Source organism: Lithobates pipiens, unplaced genomic scaffold (genome assembly GCF_037356315.1).
Source record: "Lithobates pipiens isolate NorthernLeopardFrog02 unplaced genomic scaffold, aLitPip1_a1.2 Scaffold_30, whole genome shotgun sequence".
NCBI lineage: Eukaryota > Metazoa > Chordata > Amphibia > Anura > Ranidae > Lithobates > Lithobates pipiens.
The window spans coordinates 39547696-39574578 of NW_027507791.1; the positions used below are offsets into that span (position 1 = coordinate 39547696).

Sequence of the window (26883 nt, forward strand, 5' to 3'; positions counted from 1 at the left end):
CTGATCAATCAAAAGACTATGTGGTGCTAAAAACAGAAATATTGGCACGGCTGGGTGTCACCCTGGCCGTCCGGGCTCAGCGTGTGCATAATTTGACTTTTCAGGTTGGAAAACCTCCCAGGTCTCAAATGTATGATCTCATTCACCTGAGCAGGAAGTGGCTGCAGCCAGAGACTTTGACCGCACCAAACATTGTGGAACGTGTTGTTATGGATCGTTTCCTGAGAGCTCTTCCTACTGCCATCCAAAAATGGGTAAGCCATGGAGACCCAGAAAATGCAGATAAACTTGTGGATCTGGTTGAGAGGTACTTGGCTACAGAGAACCTGACCACCTCTTCCAGGGACTCACGGACTTTCTACCCTAAGACCAGATCATCCCCAGTGGCGAGTAAGATGACTCCAAGGGGTGAGGGTGGAGAGAGTGAGAGAGTGGGAGTTCTACCTAAGGTCTGGCGGGAGCAGCCCGGGAAGCCCAGGCTGCAAGAGGCAGCGAAAAAGATTATTTGCTACCGCTGCCGGCAAGAGGGACATATTGCAGCCAATTGCCCCGTTGTGGATGAGCCTATGCAATGTGACTTTATAAGGGAGAGACGTCAGTCGCTGTTTGCAACAGTTGCATGCACTGCCATTCGGGGACCTGAGAAACATTTATGTAAAATGTGTATTAATGGTAGACATGTTGATGTGTTGCTGGATTCAGGTAGCCTGGTAACATTGATAAAAGCTGAATTAGTTACTACAGAGGTCTCTGGGAAGAACAAGGTGGCTGTTATTTGTGTGCATGGGGACACCCGAGAGTATCCTGTAACTTCAGTGTTTTTTGAGACCCCCAAAGGTAACCTCTCTCATCAGGTGGGGTTAGTGTCTCACTTACCACATGATGCTATTGTGGGAAGGGATTTTCCAAAATTCTGGGAACTCTGGGATTGTCCTGAGCCCCCCACTGGTGCCCCTATAAACCAGGAAGATGACCAGAATTCCTCTGGGAATGGTGAGGACTCTCCTGAATTTCCCTTGTCGGTATTGGCGGGGGAAACTCGAGAAACTGGGGAGGAGCCAACATCCTCAGATGAAAACATGCCGTCTGTGGAGTTTTCGGATCTTGAGGTTCACAGGGAAAATTTTGCCACAGAACAGTTAAAAGACCCCACCCTAATAAAGGCACGGGAAAATGTGGTGAAAATAGATGGCGAGTTAGTGAACCCAGATAAGACTTGCACTTATCCTTACTTCACTATGGAAAGGGACCTGCTGTATCGAGTGGCTCAAAGGGCAGAAGAAACCATTGAGCAACTTGTAGTGCCCAAACCTTACAGGAAGTTGGTGTTAGAATTGGCTCATGGGCACATTCTGGGAGGTCATCTGGGGACAGAGAAAACCAGAGAGAGGATATTGCAGAGATTCTATTGGCCTGGGGTCATGAAGGAAACAGAAAATTATTGTTCCTCCTGCCCTGTGTGTCAGAAGTCGGCACCTATGCCACATTTCCGTAACCCGCTGGTACCTCTTCCTATCATTGAGGTCCCCTTTGAAAGGATCGCAATGGATTTGGTAGGTCCGATAATGAAGTCTACCAGGGGGCATCAGTACATTTTGGTTATATTGGACTATGGCACCCGTTATCCGGAAGCAATTCCTCTCCGAAATACCTCGGCCAAAACCATAGCCAAAGAGCTATCTCTTGTTTTTAGCCGCGTGGGTATTTGTAAGGAACTGCTTACGGACCAAGGTACACCCTTTATGTCCCGGGTTATGAAAGAATTATGCAAGTTGTACAAAGTGACGCAATTGCGTACATCTGTGTATCACCCCCAAACAGATGGGTTGGTTGAAAGATTCAACAAAACCCTAAAACAAATGTTAAAGAAGGTGGTGGATAGAGATGGAAAGAATTGGGATTGTCTAATACCCTATCTGATGTTTGCCATTAGGGAGGTACCCCAATCCTCTACGGGTTTCTCACCCTTCGAGTTGCTCTATGGGAGACACCCAAGAGGGCTGCTGGATATCGCCAAGGAAACTTGGGAAAATTAGAGTTCTCCTCACAGGAGTGTGATTGAGCATGTCGCCCTGATGCAAGATAGAATTTCACAGGTAATGCCAATTGTAAAGGAACATTTAACCCAAGCGCAGTTAGCACAGCAGAGAGTGTACAACCGTGGGGCCAAGACCCGTACTTTTTCCCCGGGGATAGGGTCTTGGTGCTAGTCCCTACGGTTGAAAGCAAATTTCTGGCCAAATGGCAAGGTCCATATGAAGTAATTGAAAAAATTAGTGAGGTGAACTACAGGGTTAGACAGCCAGGAAGGCGAAAGCCGGAGCAGATCTATCACGTCAATCTGCTGAAAGCCTGGAGGGATAGGGAATCCCTAGTCGCAGAGACTTTGTCACAAGTACAGCCTGATTGCTTAGTTCCTGAGGTTGGAATAGCAGACACCTTATTGAAACCCCAACAACAGGAGGTTAAAGAGTTTGTACTTCGTAACAAAGAGATTTTCTCTGAGCTTCCGGGACAACCATCTGGCGTAGAGCATGACATTATCACCCCGCCAGGAGAAAGGGTAAAACGAAAACCTTATAGAATACCAGAGGCCCGACGGGAGGCAATACGTGGGGAGGTTCAAAGGATGCTGGAATTGGGTGTGATAGAGGAGTCCCAGAGTGCCTGGTCCAGTCCTATCGTACTAGTGTCCAAACCTGATGGGAGCTGGCGGTTTTGTAACGATTTTCGACAATTAAATAAAGTTACAAAATTTGACACCTACCCCATGCCACGTATAGATGAGTTGATTGACCGGCTGGGAACAGCCCGATATATGACAACTCTTGATCTCACCAAAGGGTATTGGCAAATTCCCCTGGCCGAGTCGGCCAAGGAGAAAACTGCGTTTGTAACCCCAGATGGGGCATTCCAATATAAGAGAATGCCGTTTGGGTTACAGAATGCACCGGCAACATTCCAGCGGAAAATGGATAAGATTCTGAGGCCCCATCAGAAATATGCTGCAGCTTACCTGGATGATGTGATTATCCATAGCACAGACTGGGTCTCACATTTGCCAAAAGTACAAGCAGTCCTAGACTCTATCCGGGAAGCTGGGTTTACGGCCAATCCAAAGAAGTGTACCATTGGACAGGAGGAGGCCAAATATCTTGGGTACACTATTGGGAGGGGGGTGATAAAACCCCAAGTCAATAAAGTCGAGGCCATACAGAGTTGGCCACATCCCAACAGCAAGAAACAGGTACGAGCCTTTCTGGGAATCGCTTTCTATTATCGACGATTCATTCCCCATTTTGCTTCTCAGGCTGTGCCCCTCACCAACCTGACAAAAGGGAAAGAGTCTGTTATGGTTAAATGGTCCCCAGAGGCTGAAGAAGCATTTCAGTCCTTAAAAACAGCCTTATGTAGCCAGCCAGTGTTGTACTCACCAGACTTCTCTAAGGACTTTGTTGTACAAACTGATGCATCAGACGTTGGGTTAGGAGCAGTGTTATCCCAGGTCTGGAACGGGGATGAGCACCCAGTCATTTACCTCAGCAGGAAGTTGAAGTCCCATGAGGTAAATTACGCCACGATTGAGAAGGAATGTTTAGCAGTGAAGTGGGCTCTAGATTCCCTTCGGTACTATCTGCTAGGTAGGCACTTTGACCTGGTGACTGATCACGCTCCTTTAAAGTGGATGGCTCAGAACAAGGAGACCAATAGGAGGGTAAATTAGGTGGTTCCTGGCCCTACAAGAATTTAACTTTACAGTTAAGCATCGCCCTGGTGTTAAAATGGGGAATGTGGGTGCTTTGTCTCGGATACATGCGTGTCTGACTGCTTGTGTTACAACCCCAAGGTTGAAACAAGAGGGGGGGGTATGTGGCAGCATGCAGGTTAAGTCACCTGGTTTTATCCAGGATGGAAAATATGTGTGCCCTAGATTCAGGCTTTATGCAGACTTTTACAATTAGAGGGGAAGAGTTAATGAGCCCAGCTGAAGTAAGTGGGCTCATTAAGACCTCTACAAAAAACCCCAGCATGCTTAGGGAGATGCTCCATCCTGGAACCAGTTTTGTGTGTATAGACTGGGGAGTGTGATATCTGTTCTGTGCGGTGAGTTAACGCCTGTGTGGCAAACGTCTACAACAGAGACAGGGACTGGTGCAGCACAAGGCTGCACTCAGTTGTTAGATAGGGAATCTAAGTGTGTAATTAGAGGTCAAGCTGACCAGGATTTATTTTCATGTTTTATTTTTGTTTGGCTGTTATATGTTTCACTGCATGGAGCATAAATAAACAGCATCTTTTGTTTTTTTTTGCACCTACAACGCTGTCTGCTGTGCCTGATTTTATGTTGTGAACCCATCCAGGGGGTCACACACACCCGCTGCCGAGCTAACCCTTCACAATATATATATATATATAGCAATGGAAACCTGTACTGTATGGGAACTGTACTGTATGTTATATATATATATATATATATATATATATATATATATATATATATATATATATATATATATATATATATATATATTTTTTTTTTTTTTTTTTTTTTTTTAATGAATATGTTGGATACTTACATGTTGAATCCTTTTACCTATAAAGGGAATGAGAAAACAATGTTCAGTAATTGTTATATTAAAGAAAAACGCTTTTATATATTCTTGTTGCCAAAGATGGTGTGATTAGATCAGTGGTTCTCAAACTTTTTAAGATCAGGGTATGGAAAATTCTTCTAAAACCTTCTATGCCCCAACAGTAAAGAATAAAGTTCATACTCAAACAAAAAAAGTACGGGAATACAAAACATGTACTGAAATGCTGGAAGGCTCTGGATGAGGTTGGTGTCACTATGGGGGAAGATGGAGGTTACAGAGGGGGTTCGAGGACTCTGCAACAGACTTGGTGGCCCTTTAGGGGCTCGGTTTTTGGAGAAAGCTGAGGGACAGTGTGGGACACTGTTGGCGGTGGAGAGCACTATGGAGGGCCAGAGGCTGTGCAGAAGGCTAGGGGTGGGGGGAGGGGCACTGTGGGAGGCATTGTGGATGTCGGGGGTGCTCAGGGGGCCTGGAGACACTTTGGGAGACTATGGGAGGTTGGGGTACATATTGGGAGCTGGAACGCACTGTGGGAGTTTAAAGGATCAGCAGCTGGTTGAGAAGGGAAGCCATGGCCTGGCACCGGGCTACTATCTGGGGGTTAATAAAAACCACTGGATTATAAAACGAATGCCACACGTACACACGATCGGAATTCTCATCGGAAAAAGCTCTGATGGTTTTCCCGACGGAATTCTGACAGAATTCCGCCCAAGCTGTCTTGCCTACACACGATCACATCAAATTCCGATCATTTAGAACGCGGTGACGTACAACACGTACGATGGGACTAGAAAAAGGAAGTTCAGTAGCCAATAGCTTCTTTCTCGTAGTTGAATCTGAGCATGCGTGATTTTTGGCGTGTCAGAATTGCATACACACGATCAGAATTACCGATAGAACGTTTTTCCGTCTGGAAAATTGAGAACATGCTATCAATTTTTGGCTGGCGGAAATTCGGACAGCTGAATTCCGATGGAGCGTACACATGGTCGCATTTTCCGATGAAAAGCTCTCATCGGTCTTTTTCCGACCGTGTGTACGCAGCATAAAAGCGAATATGGTAATCACATTCTTGTCCTGATTAATCACTTGGTAAGCTCAATTAATTATATTTATTATACATTTGCACACTGAAATATTTCATTTCGGAATTTCGTTTTTTTGTACGAAAAATTTATTTAGTTACTCTCCCGAAATTAGTTTTTATTTATTTTGTTTAGTTAACCACTTTCAGACCGGACCAATTTGCTGGTCAAAGACCAGACCACTTTTTGCGATTCGGCACTGCGTCGCTTTAACTGACAATTGCGCGGTCGTGCGACGTGGCTCCCAAACAAAATTGACGTCCTTTTTTTCCCACAAATAGAGCTTTCTTTTGGTGGTATTTGATCACCCCTGCGTTTTTTTTTTTTGCGCTATAAACAAAAATAGAGCGACAATTTTGAAAAAACGCATTATTTTTTGCTTTTTGTTATAATAAATATCCCCCAAAAATATATAAAAAAACATTTTTTTCCCTCAGTTTAGGCCGATACGTATTCTTCTACATATTTTTGGTAAAAAAATCGCAATAAGCGATCATTGATTGGTTTGCGCAAAAGTTATAGCGATTACAAAATAGGGATAGTTTTATAGCATTTTTATTAATAATTTTTTATTATTTTTTTTTACTAGTAATGGCGGCGATCAGCGATTTTTATTGTGACTGCGACATTGTGGGGGACCCATCGGACATTTTTGACACATTTTTGGGACCATTGCGCTCCCGATGGCAGGGCGGCAAATTTAAAGGGACGTACATGTACGCCCATTTGCCTGCCCGTGCCATTCTGTTGACGTACATCGTCGTGCGCTGGTCGGCAAGTGGTTAAAAAAGATAATTCGTGTGAAAACCCAAATGAATGACGGTCGAATCTGTCAATTGAAGGCTTATGGTGTCTGTCGGATGTTCTAAGAAGATTCGATGGAGCAGCCAAACTGTATGACGCCGCGATCGTACGTTTCTGGTCGAAAGCTCCGCCCACAAGCTATAGTAGTAAATTATAATGTTGTTTGACACTAGAAATAATTATAATTATTCATTATTATTATCAGTCAAACAATACTTCTATAGCCTATGCGCGGAGCATTTGACCATAAATGTCCGCTTGTGGTGATCGGATGTTTTTTAGCTGCTTCATCGATTCTTCCTGTCGAAAGTTATTACCGCGGGTTCTATAGACACAGATCGCTGTTGTCACCGTCATGTCGAATCTTCTATTTATCTATACGGAACTGTTGTCTCAACGATACGAAAAATATAATGGATACGAAAATAAAGCATTTTTGATTTCAGATCTTTCAGATTATGAGCTTTTGTTATTGTTTTATTAAAACCAACATGAAAGTCTCAGAAATTCGGGGGGAAATGCATTCGGACGATAGCGAATGCACATGTCTAATATTAATGAGAATAAAATAATATTTCTGTGGTGACAGCGAGACCTCTATGGGTTATTAGGTATAAATCTCCTTAATTCAGTTTAATAAATAGAGGATATAACTAATTTCTAAATGTACCCTCTTCAGAAGCATACTTTTTATATTTAATTAAAAAATTTTGACAAATACAGTCACCTATTATGACAACTAACCTCTGGAGAGCTGACTTATATCTAGGTAGGTGTAGCAGACATCTTGTAGATCGGGGTCCGTGTTATTTTCTGGAGAAGAAAAATCAAATGCAGGTTAGTTCACAGTTATTAAATAGACATTGTAATCAAATTAACCCTTCCTTGGTCAATGAGCTTGTGTCCTTCAAATTATACATTTATAATAAGTAACACAGCTTTTGGTCCCCGGACCATCAACATTTAAAAATGAAACAAAATTTGTTTTAATAAATAAATAATAATTGAATTGAATTTAAATAATAATAATAAAAAAAATATACAAATTGGAATTAAATAAATAATTGAATTTAATAATAAAACAAAACTTATACACTTGCCTGTATATATATACATATATATATATATATATATATATATATATATATATATATATATATATATATATATATATATATATATATATATATATATATATATATATATATATATATATATATATATATATATATATATATATATATATATATATATATATTTATATATTTTTTTTATTATTATTACATTCTGATTTGTAGTAATTTTGGTGAAAAACCACCCTGACTGACGTTTTTCTGACTATTGCTTATTGATATTTTGTATTTCATAAAAAAAAAAAAAAAGTTTTAGCTTATGTATACATATTTTCAATAGAAGTTTTAATGAAAAAAATCAATACATATACATACGCAATACCAGATCGGTAAAGTGCGCATCCCGGATGAGCCCCCAAGGAGCCCCCCAATAAAAAGCAACAGCGTTTTAATAAAGACAGGAATTTGGTCAATCAATATAATTACTTAGACAAATTTAATACTAAACTCAAAACAAGATATATGTGCAGCAAACTAATATGCAGGCAAAGCATAACGACTATTTATACCTGTTTTGCCTATTTCACAAGGCAAAGGGCCAATATCTGAAATTCAATTAACAATCAGTTGATATCTTTAATTATAATGATCCTTCTGCACTGATGATAAGTGTGATGATTGGTTCCCGGAGTAAATGCCCTCTAAACATTATAATGGAGTTTTGCATTGTCCTGCCTAATCTATATTTTATTATTTTATTTTTTATATACTTTATTGTATTCGTCAACTAGACTTTTTATTAATGAATTAAATAAAATGTTTGCATTCATCAATTTAAACAGTTAAAAAAAAAAGGCTTGCCGGGAATGCTAACTGCACATTGGCTGTGCTCTCAGCCAAACTATCAAACCATCCAATGGCTGGTGTCATAACGAATCACATGTGCAGCACCATAGCAGTTGAAGATTAAACAGAGGCAAAGATGGCTGTTTCCTTGGCTGAAAACGATAGGAGAGTTTACTTCCACTTTAATGCAGTAACCAATTAAAATTAACTGTGAAAATCCAACCAGTACCAAGATATTCTTATTGGTTGGGATGGGTTGGTGCCTTTTTTTCAACAAAGAGGTCTTATTATTAGGTGTACTTTGCTTAGAAATGACCAAGGATCTCTTTATTGAATAAGGCCACTTGTAGAAATGTGATGGTGCCGGAACCTTCCGTTCATTTTGAAAGGTTCTAAATAGTAAAAAAATTAAAAAAATACTGCACTATAAATGAGTTCTAATTACCGGCTGTAGGAATTGCTTGATGAGGGTCTTGATGTGAAAACCTTTTCCTTTTTTTACGTTTCCAGATAAGAAGAGCGGAGACAACAATGACCACAAGACTCCCGATTACGGCTGCGGCGATTACCGCCCCGGGTAATTCATTATCTGTAAGAAACATGTTGCATTAACTTTACAGAATATTACAGCTCTGCAGATTATAAAGGGAAGGGGGACTTAGAAACATTAAATTGTAATATGGCTTGTGTAGAAATTGTATATACTATAGATTTTTTCTATTTGTTGTATATTTTTTTTCTTTTTTTTTTTGCCAAAGTGGAGTTAACCTTAAATGCAAAAATGATACATTGTAATAACCATAACACGTAAGCAGATCTGTAAAATGTAACAAACCAATGGTGGATTTGGTAGAAAGTGTCCAAAACTCAAATGCCACCTTTAGGGCTCATGCAACACTGCAGATCAAAAAAAAAGTTCCTGCCCAGACCAATTTTCAGCTTTCAGCACTGTCACTTTTTAAATGACAATTGCGCGGTCAGGCTACACTGAAAAAAAACTAAATTTTTATAATTTTGTTCCCACAAATAGAGCTTTCTTTTGGTGATATTTGATCACCTCTGCGGTACACGCTGCAAGTGTAATTGCTCCAGAGTTTAGTAAATTAGCAGACGCTTTGTTGACTTCCATCATCCAATCATGTGCAAGCAAAAATCCTGTTTTCTTTATTTTTCTTGCACGTGATTGGGTTTTCTTTGCAAAGTGAAGCTTTAAGGGGGTTGTAAAGGTTTTTGAATGTACACTTTATTCTCTCCGTGCATTTATGGTTTTGTACTTGCTAAAATACGTTAATAAAGAACCTTTGTAAACAAAACAAAACAAAAGAAAAAAAAAAAGAGTTAAAGGGGTTGTAAAGGTTTGTTTTTTATTTTCTAAATAGGTTCCTTTAAGCTAGTGCATTGTTGGTTCACTTACTTTTTCCTTCGATTTCCCTTCTAAATGTTTTTTTTTTCTTTGTCTGAATTTCTCACTTCCTGTTTCTCCTCAGTAAACTTCACACCATCATCCGAGCCGTGTTTAGTCAGCCAGAACAGCTTACTGAGGAGGAACAGGAAGTGAGAAATTCAAAAGAAACAAAGAAAAAAAAACATTTAGAAGGGAAATCGACGGAAAAGGTAAGTGAACCAACAACAGTGCACCTGTCAGAAGCTACATACAGAGTGGCCAGTTTAAATACACGCTGGTGTTCTGGCATATTCAGTCCGGCCATCATATAGCATCCGCCCCGTACTACGCATGCGCAGTACGGGGCAGAAGAAGCTTTGTAAAATTTCCGAAGCTGAACGGCGCCTGCGCCGTGAGTGGAGGTGGTAGCCCCACCATCCAAGCGGACATAGGGTTGGGAAAATTAGATGGTCGCTCGCCACGCTTCGGGCTCAGCCTCGCTGCGCTCGGCTCTTTTTTATTCCTACTCCTTGTCCACTTGGATGGTGGGGCTAGAACCTGTACCCAGTGCGCAGGCGCCGTTCATCATCGTCTATTTTTGGAATCTGTGTTGCTGTGTACTGCGCATGCGCAGTACACAGCAGACACTATCTGATGGGGGACCTTATATGATAAGACACTGGCACACTCTGTTTACAGCAGACTGAGAGGATGAGCTCACAGTGCCTCTCCTCACTTCTTGTCAGAGGCACTGAGCTCAATGGACAGCTTGGAGCCTTGGACCGATGGTAAAGTACCCTTAGCCCCAGCTGTCCAATAAAAAAGCTGCAAGAAATGTATTCGAAAAATAAATGCGCATGTGTAAGAAAAGAAAATTCCTGGAAAGAAAAGAAGATTCCCACACACGAAAATTCTTTTCTGTGGGAACACGAGGGGAAATTGAAGGTTTGGTTGGTCGAATTTCGACTTCAATGGTGGCGCCATCGGATCAAAAAACACACAAATTTTATGATTTTCAAAAGAAAGGTCTTTTGGAATTCGACCCGTGTATGGCCAGCATAAGCCCTTGTACACACGGTCGGATATTCCGATGGACAATGTCCGATAGGACCGTGTTGTCGGATAATCCGACCGTGTGTGGGCTCCATCGGACTGTTTCCGTTGGAATATCCGACGGACCAAGTTTTCCAGCTGGGTTATAAAATATTCCGACAACATGATCCGATTGGACTTTGTCCGATTGTATGTAGAGAATTCCGATCGGACAAAGTGCCACGCATGCCCAGATCAAATTCCTAGACCAAAGCTATTGGCTACTAGCCTGAACGTAGTCCCATTGTAATGAAATAACGTCATCACGTTCTGAACGATCGGATTTTCCGACAACTTAGTCTGACCGTGTGTATGCAACAGTTTCGGACAATATCCGTCGGACAAAATCCAACGGATTTGGTTGTCAGAATGTTCGACCGTGTGTACAAGGGCTAAGACTCTAGAAAGCAAGTCAACTGTGCACTCATGGTCTATTGATGCATCTAATCTGGTGGCACCAAATATTGGATATTAAGGAAGCTGCAAGTGTTTCTTTCTGCCAATATCTGGGGATTGTTTTGTCTTCACTTTTACAGCCTCACCATGTATCTGTATATAGAGCTCATCACTCATCGTGCTCACAGAGCTAGATCTCTTCCTCACTTCACAGGTATATTTCCCAGAATCCTCCAGCTGAGATGACGGCACTCTGTATGTATCAGATACATCGTATCCCCGCACAGTCCATCCATCTCTGTAGAAGGCAAAGTGCAGCTCTGTGCCGCCTCTGAGCGGATCCCGTCTGGTGTCACATCTCACCGTCATCTCATCTCCTTCTATTACCCTGGACGGGGTCACTTTTATTTCTGGAGGAGAGAAGAGCTCTGGAAGAGGAAATTGTTATAAATAATAAGTTATGGGAATACATTATTTATTCTCTAAATGTTGATGATCTCACAATGCTCTGCAGTGGATGTAGAACAATTCCTATCTGTGTGTTTGGCTAAATCAGTGTTTCTCAAATCCAGTCCTCAGGCCCCCCCAACAGGTCATGTTTTCAGGATTTCCCTCAGATGAAACGGCTGTGGTAATTGCTAAGGCAGTGAAACTGATCAAATCACCTGTGAAAAATAATGGAAAACCTGAAAACATGACCTGTTGGGGGGGCCTGAGGACTGGATTTGAGAAACACTGGGCTAAGTGGATCCATTGTACCCACCATAGTAATACACAATAATAGAGAACCCGGAGTGAGCTGGTTTTACACAAGTTGGCTACATCCGATACATATACACCACACATCACTTCACGAGATATGGCGACAGGTTCCTCTAAACAAATTTTTTTTTTTAAATTCATATGAAGTTTTTGGATTTTTAAGAAAAAATACAAACTTGTCTGGATTTGTTGCATCTGTAAATGGACACTTAGAGGTCTGATTGTCCCATCACCCCTCCCTAGTCTGGAGAGGACACTGGAGCTCTCTGGATAGTCTAGCATCCTCCTCCATGGGATGTGTATTGGTGGCATAGTATTTAACCACTTGGCGACCAGCCGCCGCCATTTTACTGCAGCAGGTCGGCACAATCCCGCGAACCGTCGTAGCTTTATGTTGGCTCGTGGGAACGGGAGAGCAGGTGCGCCCGCTGCACTGTGGGGGGTGACGATGCTCATGGCCAATGGTCACAATGAGTACAAGTACAAAGTACAAAATAATGCATTTTTTTTTTTTTTTAATTTACGCTCTTTTTTTGTTTACAGCAAAAAAAATAAAAACCGCAGGGGTGATCAAATACCAACCAAAGAAAGCTCTATTTGTGGGAAAAAGAGGACGTCAATTTTGCTTGGGTGCAACGTCGCATAACCGCGCAATTGTCAGTTAAAGTGACGCAAAAAAATGGCCCGGGCATTCAGCAGCCAAATTTTCCCACTTAAAGTGGAAGTAAACCCATCTATTTAAACAGTTTAAAAAAAAGACATGCCGGGAATGCTAACTACACATTGGCTATGCTCTCAACAAAACTGTTAAACCATCCAATGGCTGGTGTCGTAACGGATCACATGTGCAGCACTGTGGCAGCTGAAGATTAAACAAGATGACATTAAAAAGATGACAGCTTCCATGGATGAAAACGATAGAGGAGTTCACTTCCACTTTAAGGACCGAGCCTGTTTTTTACACTCGGTGTTTACACGTTAAAAACAAGTTTTCTTGCTAGAAAATTACTTATAACCCCCAAGCATTATACATTTTTTTTCTAACATCCTAGAAAATAAAATGACGGCCGTTGCAATACTTTCTGTCACACCGTATTTGCGCAGTGGTCTTACAAGCGCACGTTTTTGGAAAAAAAGCACTTTTTTGAATTAAAAAATAAGACAACATTAAAGTTAGCCCAATTTTTTTTTGTGAAAGATAATGTTACGCCGAGTCCTCAGATGTCATATTTACCTTTGCGCAAAAAACCTCAGATCTCATATTTACACTAAAATGCAATAAAAAATTTTGTCATTTGAAAAATGACAACAAAAAAATGGCCTTTTAAGAGGTATGGGGGGAGCTGATGTTTTGACGTCGCTTCCGCCCCCTGCTATGGTATGGAGACGGGTGGGGGCCATCTTCCCCTCACTTGTATCCATATCCAGCCACAGATAGGATCCAATTGCCTCCGCCGCTACCGATGGCTCCAGTGAGGTAGGGCGCGGGAGAGCGGCAGGAGGGGAGTGACGAAGAGCACCGTGGACCAGGAAGTGGCAGATTAGGGGGACTACATAGCAACAGGACGATTCTGGTAAGTATAAAAAAAAATGGTTAACTCCAAATGTTTCTTTATAGGTTTAAAGCGGAGGTCCACCCTAAAATGGACCTCCGCTCATCGGAATCCCCCCCCCTCCGGCGCCACAATCGGCACCTTTCAGGGGGGAGGGGGCGTACGTTACGCCCCTTTCCGCAAGCGCCCGCCCCCTTCAGCAAGTGCCCCGCTGCCTGCTGGGAAACACACAGCTCCCAGAGGCAGCGGGGACCGTCCGGATTGCGCCGCGCGGCTCGCGCATGCGCAGTAGGGAACCGGGAAATGAAGCCGAAAGGCTCCATTTCCTGATTCCCATACCCAAGATGGCAGCGGCAGGACCCGATAGACGAGCGAGCGATCGGCTTCGGGTGCCGACATCGCGGGCGCGCTGGACAGGTAAGTGTCACTATTTAAAAGTCAGCAGCTGCAGTATTTGTAGCTGCTGGCTTTTTAAAAAAAAAAAAAAAACGCGGAGTCCCGGTGGACTCCCGCTTTAAATTAGTCTGAATATAGAAAAAAAATATTTTTAGGGTGGAACTCCACTTTAATGGCGCATACACATGCTTGAAAATTCGGCCAACAAAAGGCCGATGAGAGCTTTTGGTCGGAAAATGCGACCGCGTGCAGGCTCCATCGGACTTTTGCTGGCCGAGTTCCCGCCAGCAAAAGATTGAGAGCGGGTTCTCTATTTTTCGGTCGGAAAAAGTTTTGATTGCAAATTCGTCTGTGCCAATTCCGACATGCAAAATTCCGACGCATGGCTTGGAAATAATTCGACGTATGCTCGGAAGCATTGGACTTCATTTTCTCGGCTCGTTGTAGTGTTGTACGTCACCGCGTTCTTGACGGTCGAAAGTTCAGCGAACTTTTGCGTGACCCGTATGTAGGCAAGCCAAGTTTGAGCGGAATTCCGTTGGAAAAGCCATCCATGGTTTTTCTGATGGAAAATCTACTTGTGTGTACGGGGCATTAGTCTCTTCTTTTTATTTCTGCAGTAGATTTACTTTATAATGCATTTTTAGGGGGTTCACCTTCCTCTTGATTGACCAAACTTTCTAATGCCGCGTACACACGACTGGACTTTTTGACAGCAAAGGTCTGTCGGAACTAGTCCGTCGGACAATTCGATTGTGTGTGGGCTCCATCGGACCTTTTCTTGCCAAAAATCCGGCGGACTTTAGAAATAGAACATGTTTTCAATTTTCCCACCGGAACTCCGCCGGACCAACATATCCATCCGTGTGTATGCTAGTCCGACGGGCAAAAAACGACGCTAGGGCAGCTATTGGCTACTGGCTATGAACGTCCTTATTCTAGTCCGGTCGTACGTCATCACGTTCCAATCCGTCTGGACTTTGGTGTGATTGTGTGTGGCCAAGTCCGTTCATTCGGAAAGTTCGTCGGAACTCAGCCGAAAGTCCCTCGAAAAGTCCGGTTGTGTGTACACGGTATAAGGATACAGTTATAAACAGGACTTTAATTTACCTTTCACAGAGATAAAGGATTCATCTGAGTGCCCACGAACATTTGAACTATCACTGCCGTATATTTGTTTAGTACATCTGTACCGTCCAGACTGACTCCTCGTTATATTAGGAATATGGAATGTGGAGTCGGATTCTGATGGTTTTATCTCCTGATCATCCTTGTAGAATTTTGTGTTTATTGCAATAAAACCTTTTATATGATGACATCTCAGAGTCAGGGGGTCTCCTTCATAGATGACAGATGGAGGTCTCTGCAGGAGGACATAACCTGAAATGTAATAAAATGATACTTTAGGTTGTTCTATTCACACCCAACAATCTGTAATGATGGAGATGAGATGGACGACTCACTTAGTGTAACATTTAGGAAGACGGGATCACTGATATCACCACCGATGGTCTGGCACTGGTAATCTCCACTGTCCCGTCCTACTGAAGATCCAATGATATGAAGTCTCTGTTTATCTCCAGGTATTGGTCTCTTATCTCTGTACCAGTGATAGGTCCGGGGCTCCTCTGGTACAGTAGACGGCACATCACATGTTAGAGCCACACTGTCACCTTCTAGTATATTCCCCCAGTTGGGTGTGAAGGTCACCACAGGTTTGATGGCCCCTCCTATAGAAGAAAAGAGATCACACAGAACACATAGAGAGCACAGTGTGCAGCAAAACACAGAGAGGTGAACACATCTTGTATGAGAAAAATACATTCTCTATAGAAATGGGAATGTTTATAGTCCTGGGCACAGAGATGTACCAACATGTTGGTACATCTCTGTTTGCAACAATGAAAAATATTCCCCTTAAAGTGATTGTAAACGATCACCCTGTGAAAGAACCCATTCAGTTTAAAATAGAAATGAAATGCAAAACAAACGCAAATATCTGTGTGTAGATATAAAAAAAAACATTATAAATTATATCGTATTCCCTCTGTTCTCGGCTGCATAAGGCTCCATGCACACTGGAGCTCAAAAAAAGCTCTTTCTGGACGCCAGATTGCTGGCAGAAAAACGCTGGTTGAAAAACAAGTTTTTAACAGCGTTTTGTACTAGTGTTTATGCGTGTTTATGAGCGTTTCTTTAGCGTTTATGGGTGTTTTTAATAAAAATACAAGGAGGACACTCCAAAAATCCCACAATACATTCCCAAACTCCCACAATGCATTGAAAAAATAGAACGCCGAACGCTAATTAACACACGTTTATGAGCGTTTCTTTAGCGTTTATGGGTGTTTTTTAATAAAAATACACAGAGGACACTCCAAAAATCCCACAATGCATTGAAAAAATAGAACGCCGGATGCTAATTAAAGAGGAAGTAAACCCTGATGGGTTTACTTCCTCTTTCATTCCCTGCAAAGGTAAAGCATAATGGACTACTATGCATCGGATCGCATCGCATAGTAATCCATTATGTGTCACTAACCTGACACAGGAGCCAGCGAAGTCACCGCTGTCCCCTGTAGTCCGGCGCATCCATCTTCTCGGTGGGTCTCGCCGCTCCGCCGCTGTCATTCGGCGAAGCCGCGATGACGTCACTCCCGCGTATGCGTACGGGAGCTGACATGCGCGGCATCTTGGTCGTTGACGGTGCCGCGCTCAGTGCGCCTGAGCGCCACTGTCTACGGCACATGAGCCGTAGACAAGGGTGCCTGTCTTTCGGCAAATATCTCCTAAACCGTATAGGTTTAGGATATATTTCTTGCACCTACAAGTAAGCCTTAATCTAGGCTTACCTGTAGGTCAAAGTGTGTTGTAAGGGTTTACAACCACGTTAAGGCGCGTTTATGAGCGTTTCTCTAGCGTTAGCGTTTTTTAATAAAATTACACAGAGGACACTCCAAAAATCCCACAATGCGTTCCCAAACTCCCACAATGCATTGAAAAGATAGAACACCGAACGCTAATTAAGGCGCGTTTATGAGCATTTATGAGCATTTCTTTCGTGTTTATGGGCGTTTTTAATAAAAATACACAGAGGACACTCCAAAAATCCCACACTGCAAAAATAGAACGCGTGTTTATGAGCGTTTCTTTAGCATTAGCGTTAGTGTTTTTTAATAAAAATACACAGAGGACACTCCAAAAATCCCACAATGCATTCTCAAACTCCCATAATGCATTGAAAAAATAGAACGCCAAACGCTAATTAAGGCGCGTTTATGAGCGTTTATCGGCGTTTAGCTTTTTTTTAGCTTTTTTTGTGGTCAGAAAAGCATCACTTTAAACAAGATTTTATGGCGTTCAGAGAACAGCCCATAAACTCCACTGTTGATAAAAGCTAAAAAAACGTCCACGTGTGCATGGACACAGAGCATAACATAGAGGGGAGTTTATGGGCTGTTAAAAAAAACACCCAAATGCCAAAAAACGCCCGTTTGTGAGCTCCATTGTGCATGGAGCCTAAGGGACCCGGGGCAGAGGAGAAGCAAGCAGCACACTGATCTTCCCAGTAATTGACTGTGCAGGTGAGTCGTGTCAGAACAAGTCTAATCATTGGAGGGGAGCGCACTGACTTCCCAACATAGCTAGAGAACTGACCACAGTGGGCTTTCATAGTTAGTAAGGTTGAATAAAGACACCAGTCCATCCAGTTCAACCTGAGTAAGGTGTCTACCCCTATCCCTATCCCTGTACATTGCACACTCACATTTTTTTTGCACACATGTCTAAAAAATCATTTTAAGCCCGAAGATTATTTAAAAACCACCGAAACCTGATATATTTTCTGAAAAAGTCCCTGGAGAATAAAATATTGGCAGTTCCAATTTTTACGGCAAACAGTCTTAGCAAATGCAATATGTTACCCAATTTTGGGGGAAGTACAAATGATGGGGTTGCACTAAGTACACAGGTAGCCTGAAAATTCGGTACCCGTAATTTTCTATAGGTGAGACTTTAAAACCGTTACAGGTCATTGGTTTACAGAAGGAGTGACCTTCCTGGGCCACATTGGAAGAAGAAGAATTGTCTTGGGCTGCACATAAAATACACTAACCATAAAGAGAACTGATGAGATAAAAAAAAGGCGCATCACAAGTTAATGATCATCTAAATAATGTACCCATCTATAAAACTCAGTTATCACAAGTTAATGATCATCTAAATAATGTACCCATCTATAAAACTCAGTTATAAAACTCAATAATAACCACTTCCCGCCCAACCATATAGCAGAATGGCGTGTGTAAAGTGGTTAAGTTATCCTGACTGGACGTAATATGACGGCCAGCAGGATAAACAGATATCGCGTGTCCACACTCGCCCATGCGCGCCCGTGCCGATCGGTGGCGTGGTGTGTCACTCTGACACACTGCGTCTCCAATCACGGTAAAGAGCTTCTGACGTAGGCTCTTTATCACGTGATCAGCTGTGACCAATCACAGCGTGAACCAGGAAGTGCCTGTAATTGTCTTTCCTCGGTTTGCACGAGAGCCGAACAGCAGCTCTCCTGTCAGAGGGGGGTCTGCACTGATAATCAGAGCATTGATTAAGAGCCCAGCCCCCATGAGAGGTGCCCACCACATCTGACAATCACTGCCATCAGCTGCCAGTCAGTGCCCACCAAAGTGTAAATCGGTGCCCATCAGTAAGCCCTAGTACACACGGTCGGACATTCCGACAACAAAATTCGTCGGATTTTGTCCAACGGATTTTGTCCGAAACTTGTGTTGCATACACACAGTCGGACAAAGTTGTTGGAAAATCCGATCGTTCAGAACGTGATGACGTTATTTCGTTATGATGGGACTACGTTCAGGCTAGTAGCCAATAGCTTTGGTCTAGGAATTTGATCTGAGCATGCGTGGCACTTTGTCCGATCGGAATTCTCTACACACGATCAGACAAAGTCCGATTGGATCATGTTGTCGGAAAGTTTTAAAGCCCAGCTCTAAAACTTTGTCCGACGGAAACAGTCCGATGGAGCCCACACACGGTCTAATTATCTGACAACAAGGTCCGATCAGACATTTTCCATCAGAATGTCCGACGGTGTGTACAAGGGCTAACACCTCTCAGTACCTCATCATCAGTGCTACCCATCAGTGCTGTCTATTGGTGCCCATCAGTGCCACCTGTCAGTGCCAATCATTTATTTATGGCTAGTTCTTCTGCCGGTCTAATCAGGTCATGTACTATGCAAAGATCTCCCCCAAATGTTCCCGTATTCCCTCCATTTGGGTGACAGTAGTTCATTTAGAAGCTCTCCGAAGGGTCAAGTGCAACCATCAGAAACCACCAAAGCATTCACGTCAATGCATTAAAAAAAATATTCCTAAAAATTCACTCAAATTTGAACTTTGGAAGTTTCAGATCAATTTAAGTTTGACCCGAATTCAAATTCCAGCACCACGAGTATTTACAGGAAGCATTTGTGTGATACATTTAAAGAAATTTAATGACAATTTAATCTCGGTTGTGTGCAAATATAGCTAACCTGCACTGTTTTTGAATAGTCTTCTACCAATGCATCAATGCAAAGCTATTAACAAAATTATAATCAATGATACAAACCCCAAAATTGTAAAAATTGTAAAAATTGTAAAAAAAAAATTATAAAAAATTAAATTGTAAAAAAATGTTTTTTTTGTAGTATTCATGTGTTTATGATATATTATTCAATGTCTGCTCTGTACTCACCAGATTTTCCCACATTCAAAGCTGAAAAGCCAAAATAAACTTTTTAGAAAATGTTATGTACAGTACATGTCATTAGTGCATACCTAATCCAATCATTTTCCTTACTTTCATTTTGAGGTATAAATTATACATTTTCAGATCACCAGAAGATGATTAGAACTGACGCTTTCACTTATATGGCAATCTATGGTTTGGAGAGGTCGGGTTAAGCAACCGGACTTAATGTTACCACTCCTCCACCTTTTAGCCATTCAATTGTCCTTATAGTCACCCCATAAGCCCCCTTACACAACGATTGGACAAGTTAATTTACCCATCAGATGCTTCTATGCATCCATCATAACCACCTTACCAAGACACTTCTATTATACCTTATGTAGTCATCAGCCACCCCCCATCACCACTTTTATGAAGTTATTTTAATCGGTAACCAGAACGTTCCGGTTCCTCCTTCTGCAGTTCCAGTCAACCCGCCATCAGAACTGAACTATGTATCTACCAGATGCCCCTTTACTAACTAGACACCTTTATTTAAATCCCTCATGGAGAGACCAGACCCTCTACCCACCCCAAGCTGTATAAGTCGGGTGGAGATACAATTCTGGGATCCTAATTGGATAGAGCAGGGATCTTCAAACTACGACCCTCCAGCTGTTGCAGAACTACACATCCCATAAGGCATTGTAAAACTCTGACATTCACAGACAGGACTAGGCATGATGGGAATTGTAGTTCCTGAACAACTGGAGGGCCATAGTTTGAGGACCCCTGGGATAGAGGATATAACCTACGACATTATCCTAATTATTATCCTAATCACATGAGACAAGAGGCACTCAGCGGTAGAATCAGGACATCTACCCCAGTACCCAACACTAGAATTGCCCCAACCTTTGACTACAGTTTTCTCCTTAGAGATGACATCCAGCTATCTTCATCAATGACTCTTAGCCCTTGTACACACGGTCGGACATTCTGACAACCAAATCCGTTGAATTTTGTCAGACGGATTTTGTCCGAAACTGTTGCATACACACGGTCGGACAAAGTTGTCGGAAAATCCGATCGTACATAACGTGATGGCGTTATTTCATTACGACGGGACTACGTTCAGGCTAGTAGCCAATAGCTTTGGTCTAGGAATTTGATCTGAGCATGCGTGGCACTTTGTCCGTCGGAGTAGGCTACACATGATCGGAGTATGTCTGATCGGAGCATGTTGTCGGAAAATTTTACGGACAAGTTGGAAAACTTGTCCCGTCGGATACTCCGACAGAAACAGTCCGATGGAGACCACACACAGTCGAAATATCCGACAAAACGGTCCGATAGGACACATTCCATCGGAATCTCTGACCGTGTGTACAAGGGCTTACAATTAAAACAAAGCTCTTCTGAAAATCACATTCCTGGTTCTGACTTATCTAGATTAATGTGAACCTTCCAGCCTGCATGACAAGACCACAAACACAGCTTACAATCAATGATAATAACATCACAAGTCAACAAATATTCTGCTTAGATGCCTTCTGTAGCTCCTTTCTATAATGTGCAATCCACCATTACTGAGAATGGATACTAATTAACAGCTGTAACATGATGTAAAGTATTTCTCATGGAACTAGACAGCTCATACAGGGAGAAGAAGAAGAAAGAAGAAAAAAGAAGAAAGAAGAAAGAAGAAAGAAGAAGAAAGAAGAAGAAGAAGGAAGAAGAAGAAGAAGAAAGAACAAATAACAAAGAAGAAGATGGAAGAAGAAGAAGAAAGAAGAAAGAAGAAGGAAGAAGAAGAAGAAAGAAGAAAGAAGAAAGAAGAAAGAAGAAAAAGGAAGAAGAAGAAGAAAGAAGAAAGAAGAAGAAGGAAGAGTCATCACACTTTGTCCATAACAGATGCAAATATAATAATAATAATAATAATAATAATAATAATAATAAGTGTGCTTTACATCGAGTCTCTACCAGGTTGATAGTAATGAGTTGTTTTATGTCACACATGATATCAAAGGAAAGACAGTGATACTTTGATACTCAGAATAAAAGAATAGAAAACGAAGACTTAAAAAAATAATAAAAAACAAACATTCTACTTACATAGAATCACAATGGCGAGAAAGACGGACATGGTAGCCGAGACCTGCAAGTTGCGACAGTCTTCCCGAGAAGCAAGAAGTTATGATTGTCTTCTCACTTCCTGAGTGTTATTTATGGACATTTCACCAGACTTAACACCAATGTTGTGAGAATGTAGAACAAAGAATAATCTGTGATAGCCAATAAGATCTCAGTTCTGCCTCATCTCATATGATATGCTAAACAAAACTCACGATGACAAGAAAGACAGACATGGTAGCCGGGTCCTGGAAGTCGTGACAGTCTGAGAAGCAGAAGTTATGAGCGTCTTCTCACTTCCTGAGTTTTATTTATAGACATTTCACGAGGGTCAAAGTCAATTTCATGAGAATGTAGAATGAGGAATAATCTGTTATAGCCAATCAAATCTCAGTTCTGCCTTTTCTGATATGATATACTAGACAAAACTCATATGACATTTTAGGGTGGCTACTGCTGGCCTTGTAACCAGGTTTACTGGTCTAGCTGGATTACATGGTAGTAGTAAGGACACTTGTTCGGAGTCCAATGTTGTCATTGTGGTAAGGTATGGATTCCATTCCGATCTCACGGAATAGTAGTACTCACGGAATAGTACCAATAAGAATTGTGAACTCAGGTTACACCCAATGGGCAATCTTTTGGTGATGACTTACCAATAAGGATAGAAAAAGGTGCTCTTTTAGGGTAGTTGTGCCAATAGGATTTGTAAATTTAGGATACAACCTATAGGAAATTCTATGGGGTAGATGTAGATGTGTTTAAGAATGTAAACACGTGCACATTTGTGGTAGATATACCCCTCAGAATTTTAAACTTAGTTTACAACCTACAGGAACTCCTATGGGGTAGATCTACTGCTAGGAATGGAAACAAGAATCCTTCTGCTTGAGATATACTGATAAGAATAGTAAAAACATAATAGTATTTTCCTTCATTCCTCTCCCAGCCCAAATGGTTTTCTAGCCACTTGCTTACCAGGCACCTAAACCACCAGCCTGCCCAGACCAATTTTCAGCTGTCAGCGCTGTCACTATTTGAATGACAATTAGCGCGGTCCTACAACACTGTACCGATATGACATTTTTATAATTTTTTTCCCACAAATAGAGCTTTCTTTTGGTGGTATTTCATCACCCCTGAGTTTTTTATTTTTTGTAAATTTTTTTTAAAAAGACTGATTTAAAAAAATAAAATACAAAACGGTTTTATATTTTATTAATACATTTTGCAAACAGGTAATTTTTCTTCTTCATTGATGTACGCTGAAGAGGCTGCACTGACGGGCACTGATAAGTGGCACTGATGGACACTGATAAGGCGGCACTGATGGGCACTAATAGGCGGCACTGGTGGGCACTGATAGGTATCACTGATGGGCGGCACTGAAGGGCATTGATAGGTGGCACTGAAGGGCACTAATAGGTAGCACTGATGGCTGGCAGTGATGGGCACTGATGGGTGGCAGTGATGGGCACTGATCGGCACTGGTAGGCAACACTGATAGGCAGCACTGCTAGGTGGCGCTGATTGGTACCACTGGTGGGCATTGCTAGGTGGCACTGATGTACTGGTTGGCACTGGTTGGTGGGCACTGTGGGCACTAATTGGTGGGCACTGTGGGCACATATGAGGCAGCTTCAAATCTCCCTGCTCGGGACTGATGTCCCTTTGACAGAAGCCAGTGATTGGCTTTTTTTTCTCCTCACGCTGTCAGCGTGAGAAGAAAAGAAGAAACGATTACCCATCCTCTGTTTACATCACGTGATCAGCTGTCATTGGCTGACAGCTGATCATGGGGTAAGGGGTCGGGATCGACCCCTTACTCTGATCTGTGATCACCCGAGTCTCATTGACTCGGGTGATCACAGCGTGTGCCGCGCGTGCCCTGCAAGGGGGAGTGCGGGCAGCTTGCAAAGGGGAGGACGTTTATTGACCGCCTCCCGGGCAAAGCAGATCCACGCTGTAGCTGTCATTCGGCTATAGCGCGGATCTGAAGGAGCTAGAGAGATGAAGGTTGAAGGAGCTGGGCCAGCATGGACATTAACCGACACTTCCAGGAGAGAGAGGGCTAGGTTTATTGTATTATGTGTATTGTCGGACCGACAATTCATTATAGCTGCGAGTAGTTTTAAATTACTTTTTTTCCTTTAGAAATGTAATTTTGCTGTCAAACTGTTCTAAACACGGGAAACATGTTCCCCTTTACAGGCATACTATAGACACCCCCATTGATACATTGATCAATGCATTGATACATGTGCATTGATACATGTCCCCTGGGGCAGGACCCAGGTCCCCAAACACTTGTCCCAAAGACTTTAACGGTGTTCACGTGTTCAAACTAATTTTTTGCCTGTTCGCATTTTCTGGATGCGAACCGAACAGGGGGGTCTTCGGCTCATCCCTATTATCAACCCAAGTCAACCTACCAAGTTAGCCAAACCTGAAGACAACCAGGTGTGGCAATTAGGCGACAAGGGAGATTATAGACATTGCATCCATAAAGCAGCCCCTTCCACATTATAGTCAATTCCCGCCCACTACAATGCTGCCATCTTGGTCTCTGCTTGATCTGCAGTTACCAGCTAAGCTTTGATTCTGGTCATTTGATGGCTTGACAGTTCAATTGAGAGCAGACTAGTAACTGTTATGCCCTGTACACGCGATCGGACATTCCGGCAACAAAATCCATCGGATTTTTTCCAACGGATGTTGGCTCAAACTTGTCTTGCACACAAACGGTCGCACAAAGTTGTTGGAAATTCCAATCGGCAAGAACGCGGTGACGTACAATGCGTACAACAGGACTATAAAGAGGGCGTTCAATAGCCAGTAGCCAATAGCTTCCGTCTCGTAATTTATTCTGAGCATGCATGGAACTTTGTGCGTCGGAATTGTCTACATGCGATCAGAATTTACACGATTGGATTTTGTTGTCGGAAAATCTTAGATCCAGATCTCAAACTTTGTGTGTCGGAAATTCCGATGGAAAAAGTCCGGTGGAGCCCATGCACGGTCAGGATTTCCAATAGACTTGTGCACAACGGAAAATTTTGGTTAGTTTTGGTTCGTTGTCATTCGTAAAATACATCATTTCGTTCTGTTATAATCGTTATGTTACGTTAATACGTTTTCGGATAATTCGTTATTATTCGTAGAGTGTCGAATTCATTCGTTCGTATTTGTTGAAATTCGCTATTTATGTATGTATAGACATTCGTGATAATGATTCGTAGTTTGGAAAGTCGTTTGTTTATTGAATCTTTTAACACACACAATGACAACGTCTCTTCTCCTCGGCTCAAATACAATACAACACCCTTCTAACTCAGTTCTCAGGAATGCACTTTGCCAGTAATCCATCCTCCGGCACAAAATTAATTAGCTGATTGGACTATTAGATTTACTTTGAGCTGACCTTTTGTTTCATTAGATCTTTAAAGAATTACCGAATCATGTCGAATTTATTTGAATTAATTCGTTATATTTCTTTCGTATTCGTTGTTATTTGTTATTTTTGTATTCTGACATTCGGATGCATCCGAATGTCCAAAAGATGCAAAATTCGGCTGAATTTCGATTTGTTACGAAACAAATTGCACAAGCCTAATTTCCAACAACACGCTCCGATCGCACATTTTCCAATGGAAAGTCATAAGAGTTATTCAAGCCGTGGGAAAATGTAAATTGGCGTGTTTAGTTTTTGCTTTAAAGCTGTATGTGGTATTACAGACCCACCACAGTTTCCTGGAAGGGTCTTGGTGACAATGTACTTCTGGCAGTGCATTTTTGGCTGCACATTTTTTTGCTTACAGACAGCATCAGCACTGGAAATATCTACTTTAACTTCAGTGAAAACTATTTATTTTATAGATTTGGTTTTTATCAATCTGCTTGAACTGAAGAAGTTGTAGACCCGAAATACTTAAATGTGTTTATTGATAGAAAAGGAGCTTTTCTTTTCTTGTCTTTGACAGGAGACAGACGCATGGGCCTTAAACACCAACAGACCTAAATGTGACTTCACAATCCACAGGGAGGCATCTAAATATTAGAGCAAAAGCCCCCAGGTATGGACCTTGACATTAACTAGGGGTACAACAGTTTTCTGACAAAACTAACAGGCCCAAATACAAAGACACGAGCCACAGGGAGATATCTTGAAATTATTGAAGTCTAGTTCTTCTGCCGGTCTAATCAGGTCATGTCCTATGCAAAGATCTCCCCCAACTGTTCCCGTATTCCCTCCATTTGGGTGACAGTAGTTCATTTAGAAGCTCTCCAAAGGGACAAGTGCAACCATCAGAAACCATCTCCCATTCACTTCAATGCATTCAAAAAAAATATTCCTAAAAATTCACTCAAATTTGAACTTTACAAGTTACAGATCAATTTACGTTTGACCCAAATTCAAATTCCAGCACCACGAGTATTTACAGGAAGCATTTGTGTGATACATTTAAAGAAATGTAATGACAATTTAATCTCGGTTGTGTTCAAATGTATCTAACCCGCACTGTTTTTAATTCAAATATTTTTTTATTGAGAATAACAAGAGAAAAGAAACACATACAAAGTCAATCCGGGTTACAATGCTATGAGAATTGTTACATAGAAGGGTACACTCTGAACATATCCTTGTCCAAAACTTATTACAAACATAAAACGTATTACTACAGAACCACCACAATAGTCAGATATAACGAAATATGACTATTATACCACATCAAGAAAAGCATTAACTGACCCTGATTGTTGAGGAACAACTTTAAATTCTTCTACATTGGAAGAATGTCAAAACTAATATATAAAAGAAAGGGAATTAGAGAATTGGAAAGCAATACGAAAGAGAAAGGATGAGACTGAGGAGAAAAAAAAGAGAAAAAAAAAAAAAAAGAAAAGGTAAGAAAAGAAAAGAAATAGCGAAGGATAAAAGGTTGGGGTGCCAGATATGAATCTATAAAGTATGGGTTCGAGGGTACTAAAATGATTCAAAAATAAGATAAGATATCAAGGGACCGTGTG

The 26883-nt window shown here is 41.7% G+C and overlaps 1 protein-coding gene across 2 annotated transcripts in view; it reads right to left on the reverse strand.

Moving 5' to 3' along the window:
* The window catches only part of LOC143942663 (Fc receptor-like B), a 41027-nt gene extending 18920 nt beyond the window's left edge, over nucleotides 1-22107 (reverse strand). The window contains exons 1-8 of one of the 2 annotated variants that reach the window (XM_077464043.1): nucleotides 21838-22107; nucleotides 19747-19767; nucleotides 15453-15719; nucleotides 15100-15369; nucleotides 11425-11706; nucleotides 8852-8995; nucleotides 7232-7300; nucleotides 4578-4594 (exon numbers count right to left, since the gene is read on the reverse strand). In XM_077464043.1, the coding sequence (XP_077320169.1) occupies nucleotides 4578-4594; nucleotides 7232-7300; nucleotides 8852-8995; nucleotides 11425-11706; nucleotides 15100-15369; nucleotides 15453-15719; nucleotides 19747-19767; nucleotides 21838-21868 (1101 nt within the window). In that variant the 5' untranslated portion in view covers nucleotides 21869-22107. Of the gene's footprint in view, nucleotides 1-4577; nucleotides 4595-7231; nucleotides 7301-8851; nucleotides 8996-11424; nucleotides 11707-15099; nucleotides 15370-15452; nucleotides 15977-19746; nucleotides 19768-21837 lie in introns of those variants that run through there. The other variant, XM_077464042.1, reaches the window with a different exon arrangement.
* Between the last annotated feature and the right edge of the window lie 4776 nt (nucleotides 22108-26883).